Source organism: Drosophila ficusphila, unplaced genomic scaffold (assembly GCF_018152265.1).
Source record: "Drosophila ficusphila isolate 14025-0441.05 unplaced genomic scaffold, ASM1815226v1 contig_607, whole genome shotgun sequence".
In the NCBI taxonomy this organism is placed as follows: domain Eukaryota; kingdom Metazoa; phylum Arthropoda; class Insecta; order Diptera; family Drosophilidae; genus Drosophila; species Drosophila ficusphila.
This window is the reverse complement of record NW_025064537.1, coordinates 3547246-3566028: the sequence shown is the minus strand read 5'-3', so window position 1 is coordinate 3566028 and position 18783 is coordinate 3547246. Positions and strand designations below refer to the sequence as shown.

The 18783-nt window shown below is 37.4% G+C and overlaps 3 protein-coding genes across 5 annotated transcripts; 2 read left to right on the top strand and 1 right to left on the bottom strand.

Annotated features, from left to right (window-relative positions):
* Nucleotides 1–307: 307 nt before the first annotated feature.
* Nucleotides 308–6885, top strand: LOC108095830 (putative uncharacterized protein DDB_G0286901). Of its 3 annotated transcripts, XM_017197125.2 has the most exons (3): nucleotides 308–659; nucleotides 5234–5390; nucleotides 5461–5967. In XM_017197125.2, exons 1-2 carry the CDS (start codon nucleotides 308–310, stop codon nucleotides 5386–5388), a joined length of 507 nt encoding a protein of 168 aa, XP_017052614.1. In that variant the 3' UTR covers nucleotides 5389–5390; nucleotides 5461–5967. The 3 variants fall into 3 exon arrangements, with proteins under 3 accessions (XP_017052614.1, XP_017052622.1, XP_017052604.1); XM_017197133.2 differs by lacking the exons at nucleotides 5234–5390; nucleotides 5461–5967 and adding an exon at nucleotides 6104–6885; XM_017197115.2 differs by having other exon boundaries at nucleotides 5234–5967.
* A 2225-nt stretch (nucleotides 6886–9110) lies between these two features.
* LOC108095808 (lysosome-associated membrane glycoprotein 1) lies at nucleotides 9111–13173 on the top strand. Its single transcript, XM_017197082.2, has 4 exons — nucleotides 9111–9306; nucleotides 11426–11761; nucleotides 11963–12184; nucleotides 12243–13173. Exons 1-4 carry the CDS (start codon nucleotides 9252–9254, stop codon nucleotides 12581–12583), a joined length of 954 nt encoding a protein of 317 aa, XP_017052571.1. The 5' UTR covers nucleotides 9111–9251; the 3' UTR covers nucleotides 12584–13173.
* Nucleotides 13174–13849: 676 nt separating this feature from the next.
* LOC108095817 (intraflagellar transport protein 88 homolog) lies at nucleotides 13850–18386 on the bottom strand. Its single transcript, XM_017197103.2, is given in 9 exon segments — nucleotides 13850–14851; nucleotides 14902–14991; nucleotides 15055–15607; nucleotides 15609–15962; nucleotides 16303–16502; nucleotides 16594–17353; nucleotides 17407–17647; nucleotides 17830–18026; nucleotides 18085–18386. Coding segments are annotated over 9 exon segments (2652 nt in total). The 5' UTR covers nucleotides 18214–18386; the 3' UTR covers nucleotides 13850–14723.
* Between the last annotated feature and the right edge of the window lie 397 nt (nucleotides 18387–18783).

Below are 18783 nucleotides of genomic sequence, written 5' to 3'. Positions count from 1 at the left end.
GCAATGGTGCAACGCACCACAAAACTAAAACCCATACGCCGCCCAAAAAATCACAAAAAATGCAACACAACACAAGTGCCTTAAACAAAAACCCAAAACAAAAACCCACCGATCTCAATGGAGAAAGCAACTGCCTTATCTCCAATAAAAATCGTCGAACCGGAACCCAAACCTAAACAACAAATTGCACCTCCTGCAATGGTTAACCGCGAGGACGAAATGGACTCCGAAGTAATAAAAGCCAAACGAAAGCGCATAACTACATCTGAAGAAGACACCGACTTAAGTCTTGAATCGAGTACCGACGATGAAGACGAAGAACGTTGATGATCCTCCAAACTTAAACAAAGCCGAAATCCAAGGGCTTTTTATGGAAATAAAGAGGCTTGGAGAAGTAATTAAAACATTACAACAACAACTAAACGCAACCAAAGCAAAAAATGACAACTCTAGTTCAAACAATAACAACACACCCGGAGAAGACGACAACCTCTGCAAAGTGAACTACAACAACAACAATTCCACCTTCATGGACAACTACACCTACAGCGAGGACACTTCGTTCCCTCCACTCAATTCTACAAGAAACAAACAAAAGAGGACATCGAAGCTTGCAACCAAAAAGACATCGAACGCTGATGGAACTCAAGACTCTTATGGTAAAGTTAAGAACATTCCTATAATAGTTATATATGACGAAAATCCTAAAAAACTAAAAGCATTATTTAATTTTAAATACACTCTCAATCTAATTAATAGAAATATAATCCATCTGAAAGTATACTCTATAGAAACATTAGAAATAGCCAAAAATATCATTGCCGAAAATCACCTTCACTTTTTTACATACACCCCTAAACAATTAAAACCTCATAATATTATCATTAAAAAAAATACCTGCCCTAGTATTCAACAAAGACGAAGTACTTACCGCCTTAAAAGATAATGTACCTAACTTAGAAATAATATCAGTTGAACCCTACAAAGAAAAGCACTGGCTAGTTGTAATAAAAAAATCAAATAACATTAATAATCTGTACAAAATTAAATATTTGCTAAACTGCAAAGTAGATATAGAACCCTATAAGCCCCATCCCAACCACATAAAACAATGTAAGCGTTGCCAGCGCTTCCTACATGTTGCATCTAACTGCAACATGCCGTACCGTTGCATTAAATGCGTTGAAAAACACGCACCAGGAGAATGTAAAATTAAAAAACAAAATGACAATAACTTAGAAACCATTAATGAGACTCGTTGCATAAATTGTAAGGGTAATCACACTGCAAATGCAAAAATTTGTCCCGTCCGCATTAAACTAATCAAAGCCATCACAGATAAACGCCAAACACAAACTAAAAAATTAAACAGTAAAATCAAAAACTCAATTCCATTCCCACAAGCTAAAATTAAAGATGGTATAAGCTTTTCAGCAGCACTAAAAACAAATAACAACAATACACCAGTCCATAAACTAAACCAAACACAAACCAGCAATAAATCCCTGTCCTTCGAAAAATTAGACAACCTATCATTTGATGCCTTCGGCAAAGACCTCCTGTCTTGCTACGAAATTATGAAATCCATTGCAAATAAATATCCCACCGTAAATACCGACATCAAATCCAAACAATCATTAATTCTGGACTTTCTTATTCAAATTGCCACCAACTAAATATGAAATTAATCTTCCAAAATCTAAACGGAATTGTTCTCCCTAGAAAGCGAATAGAACTAAACCAATTTTAAAAAAAACACAACCCAGATATTATGATGTTGGCTGAACACAATTTAACCAATTCCCAAGCCCCAATGACAAGCACTCATCAGTTTGTAATGCAGAAAACAACCTCCTGCGCTACAGCAAGAAAAAACCTGCAAAACAAATGTGAATCAGGATACAAAGTAGCCTTATGCGTTAAAAATGGCATTAAATTTGATTTTATTGAGATTGAAGAAATGAAATATATTGAAGCTGTAGGTATCCAGACTTACTCTACCGATCAACTTGGTCGTTCAACCAAATGCATCATAATGTCGCTATACAAACGCCCCCAATATAAACTTTTAACTTCTGACCTAAACAAATTGATTCAGTCAACATCAAAAATTAAAAACTGCGACCAAATTATCGTAGGATGTGACCTAAACGCCAAGCATCCCTCATGGAACAAACCACATTACAATCAACGACACGTAAACAGTGCCGGAAGGATACTAAATAGCTGGCTTTCAAACCAACCATTACTCAATCTCCTTCCTAGTTGCGAACCAACCCACCCTAATCTAACAGTAGACTCATCAATAGACTTTTTTATAACATCAAACTCCATATCCATAGACAACCATACATTTACCTACGGTTGCAAAACCATACAAGACTTCTCCTCTGACCACTACGGAATTGAAATAAAAATTAACCAAACAAATGCAATATATAACCAACCTAAAACAATACACAATTTCAACAAAATAAATTACTTACTTTGGAACACAATCATATTACAAAATATTAGGGACATTCCAAACCATCAAAACATAAACTCAGACGAAATTGACAATCATATAGAAATTCTCTCAAATGCCATCTCAACAGCACTCGAATCCGAAAATGCCATCCCAAAAATAAAAATTAACCCCAATAAACCCCACCATCCGGTTGAAATGAACAGCCAATGTTTATTACGCATAAAAACAAAATGGAAATTAAGACGTCTTCTTTACCGCCACCGCCATACCCTAACCCAAGAACAGCGAACTCAAATCAATAACATCATACAAAATTTAAACATGCAAATTACAAATCTAATAGAAATGAGTGAAATAAAATCAATAGCCCACAAAATAAAAAAACTAAACAACAATAATCTTAGTTATAAAAAAATCAAAAACTTAAACTCTAACTCATACGGCAAAGATCAGCTTTATCCCAACCTCCACCTAACAAGCCAGGAAACTGCCCTTATTGACTTCACTCCAAGCAACCCACTAAGTTACCAACTTCAAGACCCCCATGGAAACTATCTGAGAACTCGTTAGATACACAATTTAGCAGATACAACAAATCAACCACACCAAAGGACATCTTTACAAAAGAGTTTTTGGTTAAAAAACGAGATTTGCATAACTATAAGTTAATCTATACCGATGGATCATTATCCCAAGAGGTTATTGGTTACTCCGTAACCACGGAGACCAATATCCTGAAATTGGGGATCCTGCCAGCTTACTCAACGGTCTATGCCGCAGAAGCAGTAGCTATTCTTGAAGCTATCAAAATTGGACTTCTTATGAAAGGAAAAATTTGCGTTGTTACGGACTCTCTTTCAGTTATTGAAGCAGTAGCAAACATCGATAATTCGACATTTACGATTTCCCACATCCGCAGACTTCTAACAAACTCCCCAAGCAAAATTAAAATACTTTGGGTTCCGAGCCACTCTGGAATCGCAGGAAACGAATTTGCAGACCAAGCAGCCAAATTAGCCACAATGTCTCCAGTTCTCACAAGCCCTAATATTAACAAACCAGAAATTCGTAGATTCCTAAAGTCTACTTTTTCTAATCGCAATTCTAATCTCCATTTAGAATCCTCCAACTGGTACAAACAGCTGAATGACGGTTCATTGACCATGGCTGATTTTACTAAGGGCGCTTATTTTTGCAATTTATCGAGAAAGGAACAAACGACCCTAATACGACTACGACTTGGCCACACAAGGCTCACTCACAAAAACAAATTCCTACAACCGCCCTGCAACCAATGCATCTTCTGCAACAATGCGAACACCTCTGTTTTGCACATATTAAACGAGTGCCCGACTTTTAATAATCTTCGCCTTAATATACCAAATTCCGATTTCCTTCCGCTCCTTGCTAATCCATCACCCATGAATTTAAGCCTAATCCTTAATTACCTTAAGAAATCGAAATTATTTAATCTCCTTTAGAAACTCATAAGCAAACAAACTGTGCCCGAATTTTGAAGTAATGAAGTCAATCAATTTATATAATATAATAATGAATTTACTTGCTTATAACTAAACTAATATTAAGATGTAAAATACTTTTTGTTTATTTAAATAAGTAGCCAGCCGAAAGCCCCAGCAGCTATGGCTGTTTCCCCTTCCCTGTAGCCTAAGTTTTAACATAGGTATACAGTGTAAAATAAATAAATAAATAAATAAATAAATAATCCACCTAAAAGTATTTTCGATTGAAACATTTGATAAAGCAAAAGATATAATCTCTAAAAATCATTTACACTATTTCACGTACACCCCTAAGCAACTAAAACCGCATAATATTATAAAAAAAATTACCGGCCTCAATATTTAACAAAGATGAGGTTCTTATTGCCTTAAAAGAAAATGTACCTAATTTAGATATAATTTCAGTAGAACCCTATAAAGATAAATACTGGCTCGTTGTAGTTAAAAAAAACTAATGAAATAAATAATCTTTACAAAATTAAATACTTAATTGCAAAGTAGACATTGAACCATACAAATTAATCACATCAAACAGTGCAAGCGTTGTCAGCGCTTTCTGCATGTTGCATCCAACAACAATGAGTTAAATGCATTGAAAAGCACGCACCCGATCAATGCAAAATAAAAAATGTGTTATCTGCACAAACTATCAATGAGACCCGATGCACAAACTGCAAGGGAAATCATACTGCAAACGCAAAAATTTTGCCCCGTCCGCATCAAACTCATCAAAACTATTACAGACAAACGACAAATACAAAACAAAACCCTAAATAATAAAATTACTAACTCAATTCCGTTCTCACAAACAAAAATAAAAGAAGGTATTAGCTTTGCTGCAGCATTAAAAACAAAAGCCAACAATGCACCAATCAATAAACCAGGTCAATCTCAAACCAGCAATAAATCCTTATCATTTGAAAAACTAAATAACCTATCCTTTGATGCCTTCGGCAAAGACCTTCTGTCTTGCTATGAAATAATGAAATCTGTTGTAAATAAATATCCCTCCGTAAACACCGACATTAAATCTAAACAATCATTAATACTGGACTTTCTTATTCAAATAACTGTAAACCAAAAATGAAAATTATCTTCCAGAATGTAAACCGAATGGTTCTCTTAAGAAAAAGAATTGAACTTAACCAATTTCTAATAAAACACAAACCTGATATTATGATGCTAGCAGAACATAACTTAAAATTAACTAAAATTAAGAACTGCGACCAAATTATTATAGGCTGCGACCTAAATGCTAACCCTCCCTCCTGGAATAAACCTAACTTCAACCGTCGACACGTGAACAACGCTGGAACTGTTCTAGACCAATGGCTGTCAAATCAACCAACTCTCCACCTCCTAGCTAGTGGTGAACCAACCCCCCAAATTCAATAGTAGTAAGTTCCATCTCCAAAGACAACCATGCATTTATCTACGGTTGTAAAACCATAAAAGATTTCTCTTCAGGCCACTATAGAGTAGAAACAACAATTACCCAACCTAAAACAACATACAATTTTAACACAATAAACTATATACACTGGAACTTAATCATACTACAAAATATTAGAGACGTTCCAAATCACCAAAATATAAACATAGACGAAATTGATAACCATGTAGAAATACTATCAAACGCCATAACGAAATACTTATAAGAACTCGACTCTGAAAATGCCATCCCAAAAATAAAAATTGATCCTAGTAAACCCCACCAAACCTTTAAACTAAACAGACAATGTTTGTTGTCCATTAAAACGAAAAGAAAACTTAGACGTCTTCTCTACCGCCACCGCCACATCTTAACCCAAGACCAACGAACACAAATCCATAACATGCCGACCGCTCGGATTTGTGACCAACACAGAAGTGAAATAGACGTAGAAATGGCAATGTGGACAGTGCTGCCAGAATTTAAAAGATAAATTAAGCTAGATTGAAGAAAAAAATAAGCTAGAATAAGCTAAAAATTAAAAAAAAGAAAGCTAAAAATATGCTAACCATGGAAAACATTAAAATAATTGATTTTTTACTTTTATTGATACGATATTGATATGATATTTATATAACTATTATAGTAAAGAAATAATTTTATCAACTTCATCATTAGATTCCATATATTTGGCGGATGATTGAACTAAAGCGAGGTATTTCGTTGGAAGTTGGTAGTCATGGCAACATTTGCTATGACGCAGTCCATATCTCTCGTCGTTTCTAAAACGACGCAACAACAATCGCAAAACAAATATGTGCAAAATTTCAGTGTGACCGGAACTTGCTAAAGATTATTATTAAAGTACAACATATATGAATTTGGTCCAAATTATCGAAAAAAATTACCAAAAATTATAATACAATCAAAAAAAAAAACATATTTTGTTATACATTTTTTTAAGCCGAAATTAGCTAAATGAAATTTGAAATAAGCCAGATTTTAAGCTATATGCATTTCAAGTATTTTTCAAGCTATTTCATTTTAAAATATGCTAAATCTAGCTTGAAATAAGCTAAAATGGCAACAATGAATGTGGAAGCTTATTTATGCACACGCAACGTAATAACAGCTGATTGACAGTAGGACCGCACGAGTTTATGGCCAAGAAACAAACCTTAATTTGCACAACCTATAACTTAGATGTACTGCTAGCCAAGACACAACCCTTAATTTGCATGAAATAAAATTTATCCGCAAATTTTTAAAATATTTCTGCGAAGCTAATTGGGGAGTTTTTCAAACACAAATTTTAATAAAATATAAAATTTTTCCGCCATTTCCTATTTCCAGTCCAGTAAAATTGTTATCGAGACTTTCACAATGCCGAACTATTATATCGTCGTCTTATTTAAATAAAATTTAAATCAAAATTCAAGAGCGATGACTCCAGATATACGGGCGTTATTCTTATACTGTTGGAGCAAAAATAAAAATTTTGTCCCTATTATTCAAACTTTTTGCACTTACAGAAGAAAATTATATCAAACGTAGCATCGAAGGACTCGTTCATCAAGGTCATAAGGGCCGCACTTGAACAAGAGGAATAAAGGCTCAAAAGCTTTTTTTTATACGCTTTACAGCTTTTTTTTAAACAGATTGATTAAATATAGCAGCAATAGTCGTCCGATTTTATAAAATTTAATTATTATTTCTTTAATTGTAAAAAATGCAAATCTAGGGGAGAGTGGGGATAGGTAAACCACTTTTTTTGTTGAACATTATTATGCCTGAACAACTCGACGTTAGGGTCTGCTGTTTATAGGAATCTAAAAGAGCATTCATTCCTTTGCATTTAAAGTATTTTGTGAAAATAATATGTCACGTTTTTTGAACTTTATGAGCATTTTAAATTTTAAATTTAAATCCCCACCCGTTGGGATACTTGAACCACCCCACAAACATAGTTGAACCACCTTTCAGGCTAATGTAATATTTTTTTGAAATGCGTGAGATATACGTGAAAATAACATAATTTGCGTCTATTTAAGTTAACAAAAAATTTTCTAGAGTTCAATGCCACAGGCGGAGCACAATCCTGATAGAAGGTGAAATATTACTAGTGGTTCATCTATCCCCATGGTTCACCTATCCCTACTCTCCCCTACATTATTTACCGAGTATGTTCAAGAATAAGAAGCTATGTTTATGTTTTTATTATATGATCTATTTTTTCTAAAATTGTCGCTATATTTGATAATTTGATAAATTATTCGAAGCAGATAATTTATAAAATTATGTTAGATTTTAGGTCTCTGAGGTTGTGTTTCCTCTGAAGGCGCCCGATAAACTTATTATGGAATTGATTCTTAATATAAAAAATAATATAGCTAATAAGAAGTAGAAATATTCATATTATGATTTAATAATACATACTTAACTTATGCACAATGTAAAAAAATAAATTATAAAATAATATTTAATAAATAGTTATAATAAAAGGATAAATCATACTATGTTACAGATTTATTTATTCTTTTATAAATATTGAATAAAGAAGAAATAATAATAAAAATAGGTATTACTTTGTTATAAATAATTGGTGAATTCACGTATGACATGTTTTAAAAAGTCACCAGGGTTTAGTGGGGTAAATGATTTTTTCATTCGGGATAATTTTTGAGTTTTAAAATAAATCCGCAGAAAAACAGTCCGCATGGCCACCCAATTTATGGAAGTTAAGCATTAACATAGAGATGGTGTCTTGGCACCTCACTCTGTAGTTCATACACTAGGTGATAAAACTTGCTTATCCGATCCATTTCATATATAAAATTCATACATAAAATTATTAAAAAATTGTCTTTAACTGAAAATATAAAATTTGACTAATTTCAGTCAGAAGTTTGCAACGCAGTGAAGGAGACACCTCAGACCCCATAAAGAATATATATTCTTGATCAGCATCACGATCAGAATCCAAATACGTCTGTACGTCTGTCCGTCTGTCTGTTTCTCTTCAAACTAGTCTAAAAACTTTCCCAAAAGTTGTGTAATTATCGCACGCAGTATGTAAGTCAGGGCGGGCCGGATCGGACGACTATTTCACTCACCCTCCGTTATTTTTGATCCGATCGACTTGACTTAACCACTATTGAATTTCGGATTAAATTTGATAAACATCGGATAACTCTATCATAAAGCTGCCAAAATGAAAATGAATTTTTAGAAATCAGAGAGAGCCTGATCTTGCGTTTCTAAAGTTGTCATCAATCACATAAGATTTGATGATAAGATGGTGCACTCCGCAGACCAATCAGAAATGCTCATAACCACTTATTTCAATATTCGTTATTTAATTGGTTCGTCACGACGTATGACTTACTCCGTTGTCTTTAAAAATATACATTTTCCTATGTGTGTCAATACTCGTATGCCACTTTCTTTTGATTTATTTGGAGGAGCATTATGCTACCGAATCAAAATCAAATCCGCCTGACAGCCTGATAGCTGCAACGGAAAACGTTGGTAGAATGAAATAAAATCTTAACACTGACACCTATGATAATTACGGTGAGAGTCAGTGCTGAGTTTCCGTCAAAGTTTTCCTCCCTGGCTTATGTCCGGGCTAGTGAATTTTTTAGGATTAAAGGTTTCTTTGGTAAGTTTATTTGCTTCACAAACTTGGCCACACTAATATCCAGAGCATGAAAAAGGGGGAATAAAAACTAATTTGGACAAAGCAACAACAAGCAGCAGTGTCAATTGCCAAAGCAAGCAACGGATCAGAAAATAGCTGCAGGACTTACTTAGATCGACTTGCAACATGTTTGCCAGCAAATTGTTGACCTGCTCGGCACTATTATTGCTCAGTGGGGCAGGTGAGTAAAATACGACGAACTACGCGAACTCTTTTTTCGCAGCCAAAAAAAAACTGCGTCGCGCTGTATGCCTTTGTTTAATGTGCTTATTCATCGCAAATTATTTATACTTGTCGTTTATTCGCTAACTGTTACTCGCCGTCTCGCTCGCGCTCACGTAACCAGCTGGGTTAGTTCGAAGTGTTTTTTATCTGCGGAAAAAGTAAAAAAAAGGAAAACAAGTACGATTGTATAGGATTTTGTTTTTGGGGTTCTGGCGTTGTGGACAACGAAAAACGTTGATACGCCAGCCCTGCAAATATCCAGTTAGATTGTATATTCTGCCGGTAATTTCTCTTCATTCTACGGAAATGGTGACCCTTATTGCTGCTTTGAAGTCTCTCCCCTGCCACTCTCTTTTGGCATGTATTACAGCTGGTATCGGCTACCTGCATCCCGAGAGTTTCAACTAGACAAATTCATGGGCCCCGTTATGCAGGCATATTCTATTTATCATACTTTTTTCCTTCCGCCCCCTTTAGCTAATACATATGTGCACAGTGCTAACTTAAGGCATTGCACGTAAAAAAAAATGGTTTAACTTGTTCCCAATAACTATTTTTGGCCACTTTTTAATTTTCAATGGAAAAACAAAAATCGAACTTATTACTTTTTTATCTTCTTGTTGTCCATGTAAAAAAGCTACTACGTAAATCTTAACTTAAATTAAAAACTAAAAAATTATTTTGCAAGATTCGGAGCCTTAATTCCTATTAAATAATATTGTGATGCGTAATATATTAAAAATATAAGCTTTAATTCACTAACTTCTAGAAGAAACTCTGTAAGTGCACTGTTTGAATTGTTTATTTGCTAACTAGATCGGTGGCCTATTGTTCTCAGCTTATCGCTTTCGTCTCCGACGATGAGGGCGTCCATTGTGGAACGTAATTCCCCTTTAGTACTGGCATTGCTCCCCACATGGTTGATGTCATTTGCAGTCTCCGATTTCTTGCGGTCTGAGGCTTGCTTGCTAATCTCCATATGCTGGGAGGTATTTGAAATAGATTTCCCAAGTAAAAACCCAAGTTGGCGCGATAGTCATGCAAAAAGGCTAGAAACATCGGAGAGCTTTAGTAAAACGTATATTTTTTCTATTTATTTTTTTTAAGTTAATCCTCTCCTAGCGATAATTTTTATTCTTTGTAATTTATGTGCTCTTAATGTTAACATCCTTTAAAGTTTAAACGATTGATTAAGTTCGTGGGTTCGTTTTTGATAAGAATAGTTAAATAACTAAAAAGTATACAGAAACCTATATCATATAGGCTATATGTGTTATTTTTACTCAGTTTGCGTTTAAAAGCAATGGTATTAAATAAATAAACCCTTTTACCAGATGCGATTTGTTTCCCTAGCATATTTTTCTGTGCGCCAGAAAATTATCTTACACGCCCCTTGTCTGTAACCTGTCTTTCCTCAGTCTTTTTGCTCGCTTAACTTGCATTTAAAGGTCATCTCTCTGCAATGCATTTCAACGGCATTGAACTAGACCAGGCGCAGTGGGTGAGTTCGTGACGGCACATTAAGTCGAAATGTTAAAGCGGATGTTATGATAAAAAAACCAATTCATTCCGATTAATAATTTGCTTAACAACAAGGGTTCAATTAGTAATGAATCACAACCAGACATAAAAACAAGTAGTTGATACATTTTCAAAGGCTGTTAAAAAATAAAAAGTATAGATAAAATTGTTTTATGCTTTCTTTGTATGCTTTATCATTAACTTGACAACTTCATAGCTTTCTGGTCAAGGCTCTCTTTTTTATTCGTATAATCGCTTAATTATGTATGTATGATTAATGCTTAAGTTCATATGCATTTTTAATAGCGCACAGTGAATTTGATATTCTCTTATCTTTTGTTAAAAACGTAAATAAATTATTTACCGAGCGAAAAGTGACTCACCCTATTTGTGAACCGCCTGGTGAAAAGAGAACAAAGAAACTACAAACACTGCTAAACTTTTACTGAAACCCCTTGTGCTAGCTTAAATTATATAGAAAGATAACAAAAAAAACTTAAATATGTATATAAAATAATAATAACTTTAAATTCTTAAACATCTTGTTATTTCAGTTCTATCTCAAAATTTGTTTAGTTTGACTGGTGCCGAATTTAAAACTCCTAAAACAAACTTGGATCAAACGAACCCATTGACCACCACACCCACATCAACCTCGACGACTTCAAAAACCACAGAGAAGCCAACCACCTCTAGTTCAACATCGATCACTCCGACGACATCCACCACTACCTCCACAGAGCCGCCAAAGACAACGACTACACCAGCACCGGTGCCAACCACGACTCATGCCCCACAACCCAATCCTCCGCCCTCCGTAGGCACTTGGAATGCCTCCTGCATTCTGCTTCAAATGGCAGCCCAACTTAACTTCACCTACGAAGCTAAGGGTAAGAAAACTTTGTAGTCTCATTATTTAGACGAAAAACAGATTCGATTAATTAAGAGCCTTAGCAATTGCACACATTTTTGTAAATATGTTGGAAGACACGTTTGCTATGTGTTTTAAATATTTCAAGTTGTTCAAGGGAGGTGGGGGTATAATAAGGTACTGGATTATATAGTTTTTTTTTGTTGTTTTTCAAATTTAGATGGAAACCTTACCCACGGCCTGTACAACATCCCTAGCAATGCCACGGTTGAAGACAAGGAGTGTAATAGCAAGACCACCCAGGATATTCATCTTATCTGGGGTCCCGATACTTCCAAGCAGTCGTTGCTGATGTATTTTGACAAAAAGAACGACACCACTGTGCTCTCCTCAATCCAAATTCATCTGACGGTGCTGCCCGAGGACTTCCCCGACGCCAAGGGTATGGAATTTTTAAATATGTTTTTATGAGAAAAGTTTAAGCCAATTGGGTATTGCAGAAAACCAAACTATTCAGCTCCTTCATAGGGGCGATGGTGAGTTTAAGACGCCGGAAAAGATGTCCTTCCATTGCACACGTGTTCAGAAGATGAATCTGACCGAGACCGTGGATGCTAAGCAGTTGATCGGATGGATAAGCGTCAGCCACCTCCAGGTTGAAGCCTTCTTATCGGCTAATGCCACTGGATTCTCAGCCGGACATGATTGCGACAGCTCTGAAACGTCGGACGTGGTGCCCATTGCCGTTGGCATTGCCTTAGCCGCTCTTATTCTGGTCGTTCTTATATCGTATTTGTGTGCTAGGCGTCGTTCTACTTCCCGCGGCTATATGAGCTTCTAAGAGAAGAGCGTCGACTTATTTGGGGCAGGTTAAAAACGCAATTGAAAAAGAATGGAAAGCAAATCGTTAGAGAGAAAATTAAGATTGATTTTAATAATTGGAAGCTGTCTGTGAGTATGCGAAAAGACCCATTTTGTTTTGTATCTTATGGTTTGTAGAGGTTGAAGTCGTCTGTTTTGTCCAAGTCGGCGTTAAATTGGCTGGAATGTGAGGTACAGGGAGAAGGAGATTCAGGAAGCTGAATAGTTGGTTAGGAATATCAAAAAGTATAATCTAAAACGGGGGTTATTTGTCTGTAGCTGTCGAAACTTTGTATTGTGAAATGAAATTGTTTGAAGAGAGAAACACCTAAAATTTTAAACTTACAATAGAAACACATATTTTACTCAATAAACCAGTCACCAAAATCAAACAAGGAAAGTCGAACAATGGAGAGATCGTACCATATGCTAAAATATGACGATATCAACGGCTAAATTTTCTATTCAAATGGTCAGCATTTTAACTTTTCCACCCCTGTTTTATGGCAACACAAAAGATGTATGTATTACTGGCCTTAAAAGCGTAATAAAAATAGTATTTAAAATATACTCGATGTAATTGGTTAAGGGGGGGTAAGGTTTTAAAAAATTTTTTTTTCGATTTTTTTTTTTTTTTTTTCTGAATGACCAATATGTCGAGAACATTGTGTAAAAATTTTAAGTCAATTAAAGTCAAACTAACGAAGTTACAGCGTTTTAAACAACCGTATTTGGACGTATTTCCACGTATAAAAATACTTTGAATCGATTTTGCCGAAGACGTTATTTTAAAAGTCGGTGAACATCAGAACTCAAAATCTACTGAACCGATCCTTTTCAAATTTTTAACACAAATTCTCAATATAAATACGCAGGTAATCAGGAAGAGCTTTTTTTAATTTTTAATTTTTTTCTATTTTTAAAAAATAAATTAACAGCGATTTTTAAAGCTAAAATCGCACTTTTCACTTTCAAGTGCTCCCAAAAATAGACAAAAAAATAAATTAAAAAAAAACTCTTCCTGATTACCTTGGGAAATTCATTATCTTTACAACGCATATCACATTTTATTTTTAAGATGATCCGTTAACGCCCTATGATGTTCACCGCAAAACAACTTTTTCTTCAGGCGCTTCGGAAGATTAACCGCCACAGGCTTATTTCTTAATATTTTTTAATAATTTTTTTTTCTAATACTCTTCAAAAGTTAAACAATAACATGTAATTAAGCTCAATAAAATAAACTTACTCATATCGCCGCAAAAAAAAAGTCAAACATGGACCTTTTTTTGGCCTTTAAAACCTTACCCCCCCCTTAAAGGGATCGTACTTCGGGATTGGACTACTACGTTTCATAACAGCTATGAAAAAACTATATATTGGATGAAAATTTCGACATATGTAGCTAGAAAAGTACTTTACAGTACACCTAATTAAAAAAAAGATGAAGGTTGGACTAACAAGAGAAAAAAATTGAGCTGTAGATATATGATGATATCTGGTAGTTTGTACAGTCAAGTTCTAACTTGGCTCGCCGAAGCTTGAAATGCATAATAATGTCCTTGCTAAAAGGACATTTAAGGAGGTAACTGATCACTTTTAGGGGCGTTTCTAGTTTTATAAAATGTGTTTGTTTTTCTTTGATACCAATCACAATTTTTGAATCACGTTTGCCGTAAATCTTTTTATGCCCTTGTAAATGCGATTATAATTTCAGTCAGTAGTTTGCACCGCAGTAAAGGAGACACCTCAGACACCATAAAGTATATATATTCTTGAACAGCATCACGATCTCAATCGAAATGCGTGTGTCCATTTGTCCGTCTATCTAATTTACTTAATGTTCTAATTTCTCAGCTTGAAGAAATTGCACGAAGAATGACTTTTGTCGTTACATTTATACTACATATAATACTTTACGATTATGTACATACATGTATGCTATACTCGATCAAGTTGTTTTATCGACGGACCGTTAGAAATATTTATATTGGCTGGGATGAATGCTAAGAAGAGTGCTGAATTACATTTGAACATTTTGTTTAAACTCTTATTGTTCTTGTAAAGTTTTACAAGGCATTTAAGACTATTGATTTCGTTATAATTAAAAAGCCATTTACTTAAATGGGCAGAAGGCTTTCGGCATTCATTTCCGCATCATCATCCGAATCGTCTCTGCTCTGTTGAGCTCGATACATGCCAGTGCGGGGACGTTCCGCCGGAGGACCCAAAGGATCGAACTGCTGGACTGTAAATTGACAAAATAAGAAGATTCCCAATGTTGTAATATAACTTTACCGGAATACGTGGCGGGACTTTGGGTATAGGTCATACCCTTTGAGATATCGCTGTTCTCCTGCAACCTTTCCTCATTGGATTGCCTTACAGCTGCAGTAAAAAGAAAAGGAAATTAGGTGAGCAACAACATGTACAACATGACCGTCCATTTACTTCGCAAGCGGCTGCTACTCGAGGTCGCTGATGACAGGCGCTGTTGCTGGTAACGCTGCTCGTTCTGCCGCTCTTGCTGCTGCTTTTGCAGACGCGCATAGTCCATTGCGTACCGCTCGTGCAGATCGCCCAGTCCCAGAGACTTGGTCACCTGCATTAGCGCCCGGACGCAGGTGAGGTTGTCTGGGAAACGGGCGTAGATCTTCTGGAACATGCCCAAGTACTGCTTGGGTGGCAGGTACGAGTTGCGGAAGCAGCTGGCGATGCGCAACATCAGGTTGGGGTCGTTTGGATCGGCCAACACCGCCCGCTCGTAGTAGTACAGTGCCTTTTCCGTGGCCTGCAGCTTGATGTAGTAGGAGCCGATGGAGCTGGCGATGCTTATGTCACTCATGTTTATACGGTACGCCTCGTTGTAGTACTGGTTGGCCTCCTGATGGTCCTGAATCTGCTCGTACAGGGAGCCGACCTTTTCGTAGAGCCGTGAATCGATGTCGGCGGCGGAGATGCCTAGCACCTGAAGGTACGCCTGCAGAGCCGCCCCAGGCGTGGCGGTGGGCTTGAATGCGCCCCCCCAACCGGCGTTCCTGCAACTTGGCCAGCTGGTAGAACACATGGCTGTGCTGCACAGAATGGGGCGTCATCAGTTGGGCCTTTAGCAGCTCAAATCGCTCCTCAGCCAGCTCAAAATCCTGCTGCGCCAGGGCCACCAGGCCGAGATTGTAGTTGGCCTCGAAATTCGTCGGCTGGAGCTGCAGAGCTCGTTCCAAATGGTCGCGGGCTGACACGAGGTTCTGCTTCCGCAAGTCGACAATGCCGGCATTGATTAGGCCAAGAGCATTGTTTTCTAGGGCCCCGATTTCCTGAAGCTGGTTAAGGCAGTGCGTGGCCATCTCCAGGTTGCCCAGCTGAAAGACATTACTTTACTGAAATTACTTGTACTTATATTTTTACACAAGAAGATATTTTGTACTCGAGTGTCGAGCCGCGATTGTCGGCCAATAATAAAAGTTTCAAAACATTTCAGTTCAGTTTAACATTTACACCGATTGTAACCCAGAACTTCACAATCTCTTCCAAGATTTAAATGTTCATACGGACACAAAGGCGGTCACGACTTCGGAAATCTTCGTTAGAATCCGAACTCCGGCTGCCACAGAATTTAGCTGTGTCCTCCTCTTTTAAGGCATACCATTTTTATAATATTGTCGGAACACTAACTTCACTTTTTCATCTGCTTAAACTTACACTTATATAGATAAAACTAAGGTTGGTTAGGGCACTGGCCGTCATGGATCCCTCACTCTTACGATCGTACATTTGTAGTGTTTCAATCGCTTGATTTACATCATTTTGTCGAAGGTATACTAGCGCCTTGTTTAGTTCCAGTTCGTTTGCCAGCCATGAAAGATTTGAAGTTTTGATGATCTCAATGCACCAATTGTAGCCTGCAAATTTGATTATTACTCCAGGTACTTCAGACATGAACAGTACTAGGCAAAAGAATAGTGTAAACTACTTTCTTCTTTATTTACATACCGTCATTATAGTTCTCTTCGATTAATGGGGAGATGAGATCCACAATCATTGTTATGGATCGCTTCTCCGCATTCCGTCGTTGATTGGTATACGCCGCAAGCTCGTCCTTTTTAATGGCTTTGAGTACGCTGCGCTGTTTTGTCTTGGCCGAAAACTTAACAGGCTCCTGAACCTTTTCGTAAGATCCGCCGCCCTCTGCGTCGATGACTGCCACGTCCGCACCCGCCATACCTCCGCGGTCCAGGGACTTTTGCGAGTCGGGATCCTCAGCTTGTCCACCCTGCTCGGCTTGCTGCTGCAGCTTGATTATATTGCTCTCGCTGCCCAAGTCGGTTTCCGTTTCCCCGGCGTGGACATCGCACAGGCTGCGAAAGGCCAGTTTTATCTTCTCGACGTCGCCCATGGCGTAGTAGCAGAGCAGGAGGTGGACGCCACTCTTGATGTCCGGCCGCTCCGACATAATGAACTCAAAGCTGGAGGCAGCATCCGAGTATGAGCCCATGCGGACGAAGAGGACTCCGATGTTTTCACGGATCTTCAGCCGCAACTGGCTCAAGTTCTTCGGCACCGAGTCGAGGGCCATGCGGTACATCTTAACCGCCTTCTGATAGATGCCCATATTGTAGTAGATGTTGCCCATGTTGATCTTCAGCTGGTTGACGTGGGGAAACATCTTGTTCTTGGTCATGATGCTGTATGTGTTGAGCGCCTCGATGTGCAAGTCATTTCGTTCGTATTGCTCGGCCAAGTTGAAGAACACCTGCAACAGATCATTTAATATCCTGTTATACATTCGATCGTTGTCGGTCCTACGGCATATGTCAAATCGAAGTTGTGGTAGACATTCTCGCCCTGCTGGTCTCGAAATCGGTGCAGTGTTCGGTCCAATGAGAATGCTTCCTTGGCCTTATTCAAAGATTCAGACAGTGCCGACTTCGCCTCCGAGTTAACATCTCCGCTCGCCCGAGCCGCCGTGCTCTGCCAGGCCAGTACGATGGACGATTCCAAGAGCTTCACAATCTTGGCCTCCAGATTCTTATACTTGATTTGGGGGCTATAACCGTTAAGGATATCTCAACTTAGATTTTTACGGACGATAAAAGCGATGCTTGTGCAACCATGTTTATTGAAAATATGAGGGTGCGCAAAAGGTTAAGCAATTAGAATGGAAAGTGCTTAGCAAAATTAGACAAACACCAAAACTCTGCACTGAAACGAAACACTGCATCTACTCACTTCACTTCCTTGGCGGCATCCACGGCGTTCGCCGATGAGAGAGTTTGCTGCTTGGCCTTTTCTAGGAAAAACTGGTCGAACCTTTGGCCAGCAGACCCGCTATTGGCCGCGTAGCCCACGGCCCTGACCGCTGTGGACGGTCTTGCCAAGCCTGATTTATCGCCCCCTGATGTCCGACTGCTAACCAGATTCCCGCGCTGAATGACCGGAATTACTAAGCGGACTAAGACTGCTTTCGTCTTTGCAAGGACTCACCGAAAAGAGCTGCGAGGTGGGCGGTCTGGGCCGGCCAGCCGCCGTTGGTGGGGGAGGAGGAACTGCTTCCGCTTCGGCACCACCTTCCACCGAGATGGACTTCTCATCGGCACCGCTTTTAGAAGCCATTGCAATCCAGTTTATACTTTCCGTCTATTCAATGCCTCAAAAATATATTCTTTTAAAATGTATACTCCAACAATTTTAGGGGTTGGTCCTTGTTATGGCCTAGTCTCCTTGGTGATCAGAGTACATTAGCTGGCGTATTACTATTAACCAAAAATACCAAAACAAGTATTGCTTCACGCTTAAATTAAAACATTCTATCTTGCCAGTTTATTAAATTTTTTATAACTAAAAACTCATCGGGTTTTTAGTTTTTAATTAGCCTTTTTAAAAATTATAGCAACGTTTCCCGCTATTATTTTTACCTGTGAAACTGTTTTATAAAAAAAGGATGCTACACCCATGTACTTAATAGCGTTGAGAAGCTTCTTTAAAATACTCAGTGCTTATCAAATAACAATCAATTGGTATGAACTTTAAGATTCTGAAAAAAAAAAATGGCCATAGGCAAAAAAAATTAAATTTTATATATCCTCTATAAAAATATGTATATAAATCTTATAAATTTTAGTTTTTGAAGATATAACAATATATTTATACAAATACATACTAAGGTTTGGATATGAGCTCAGT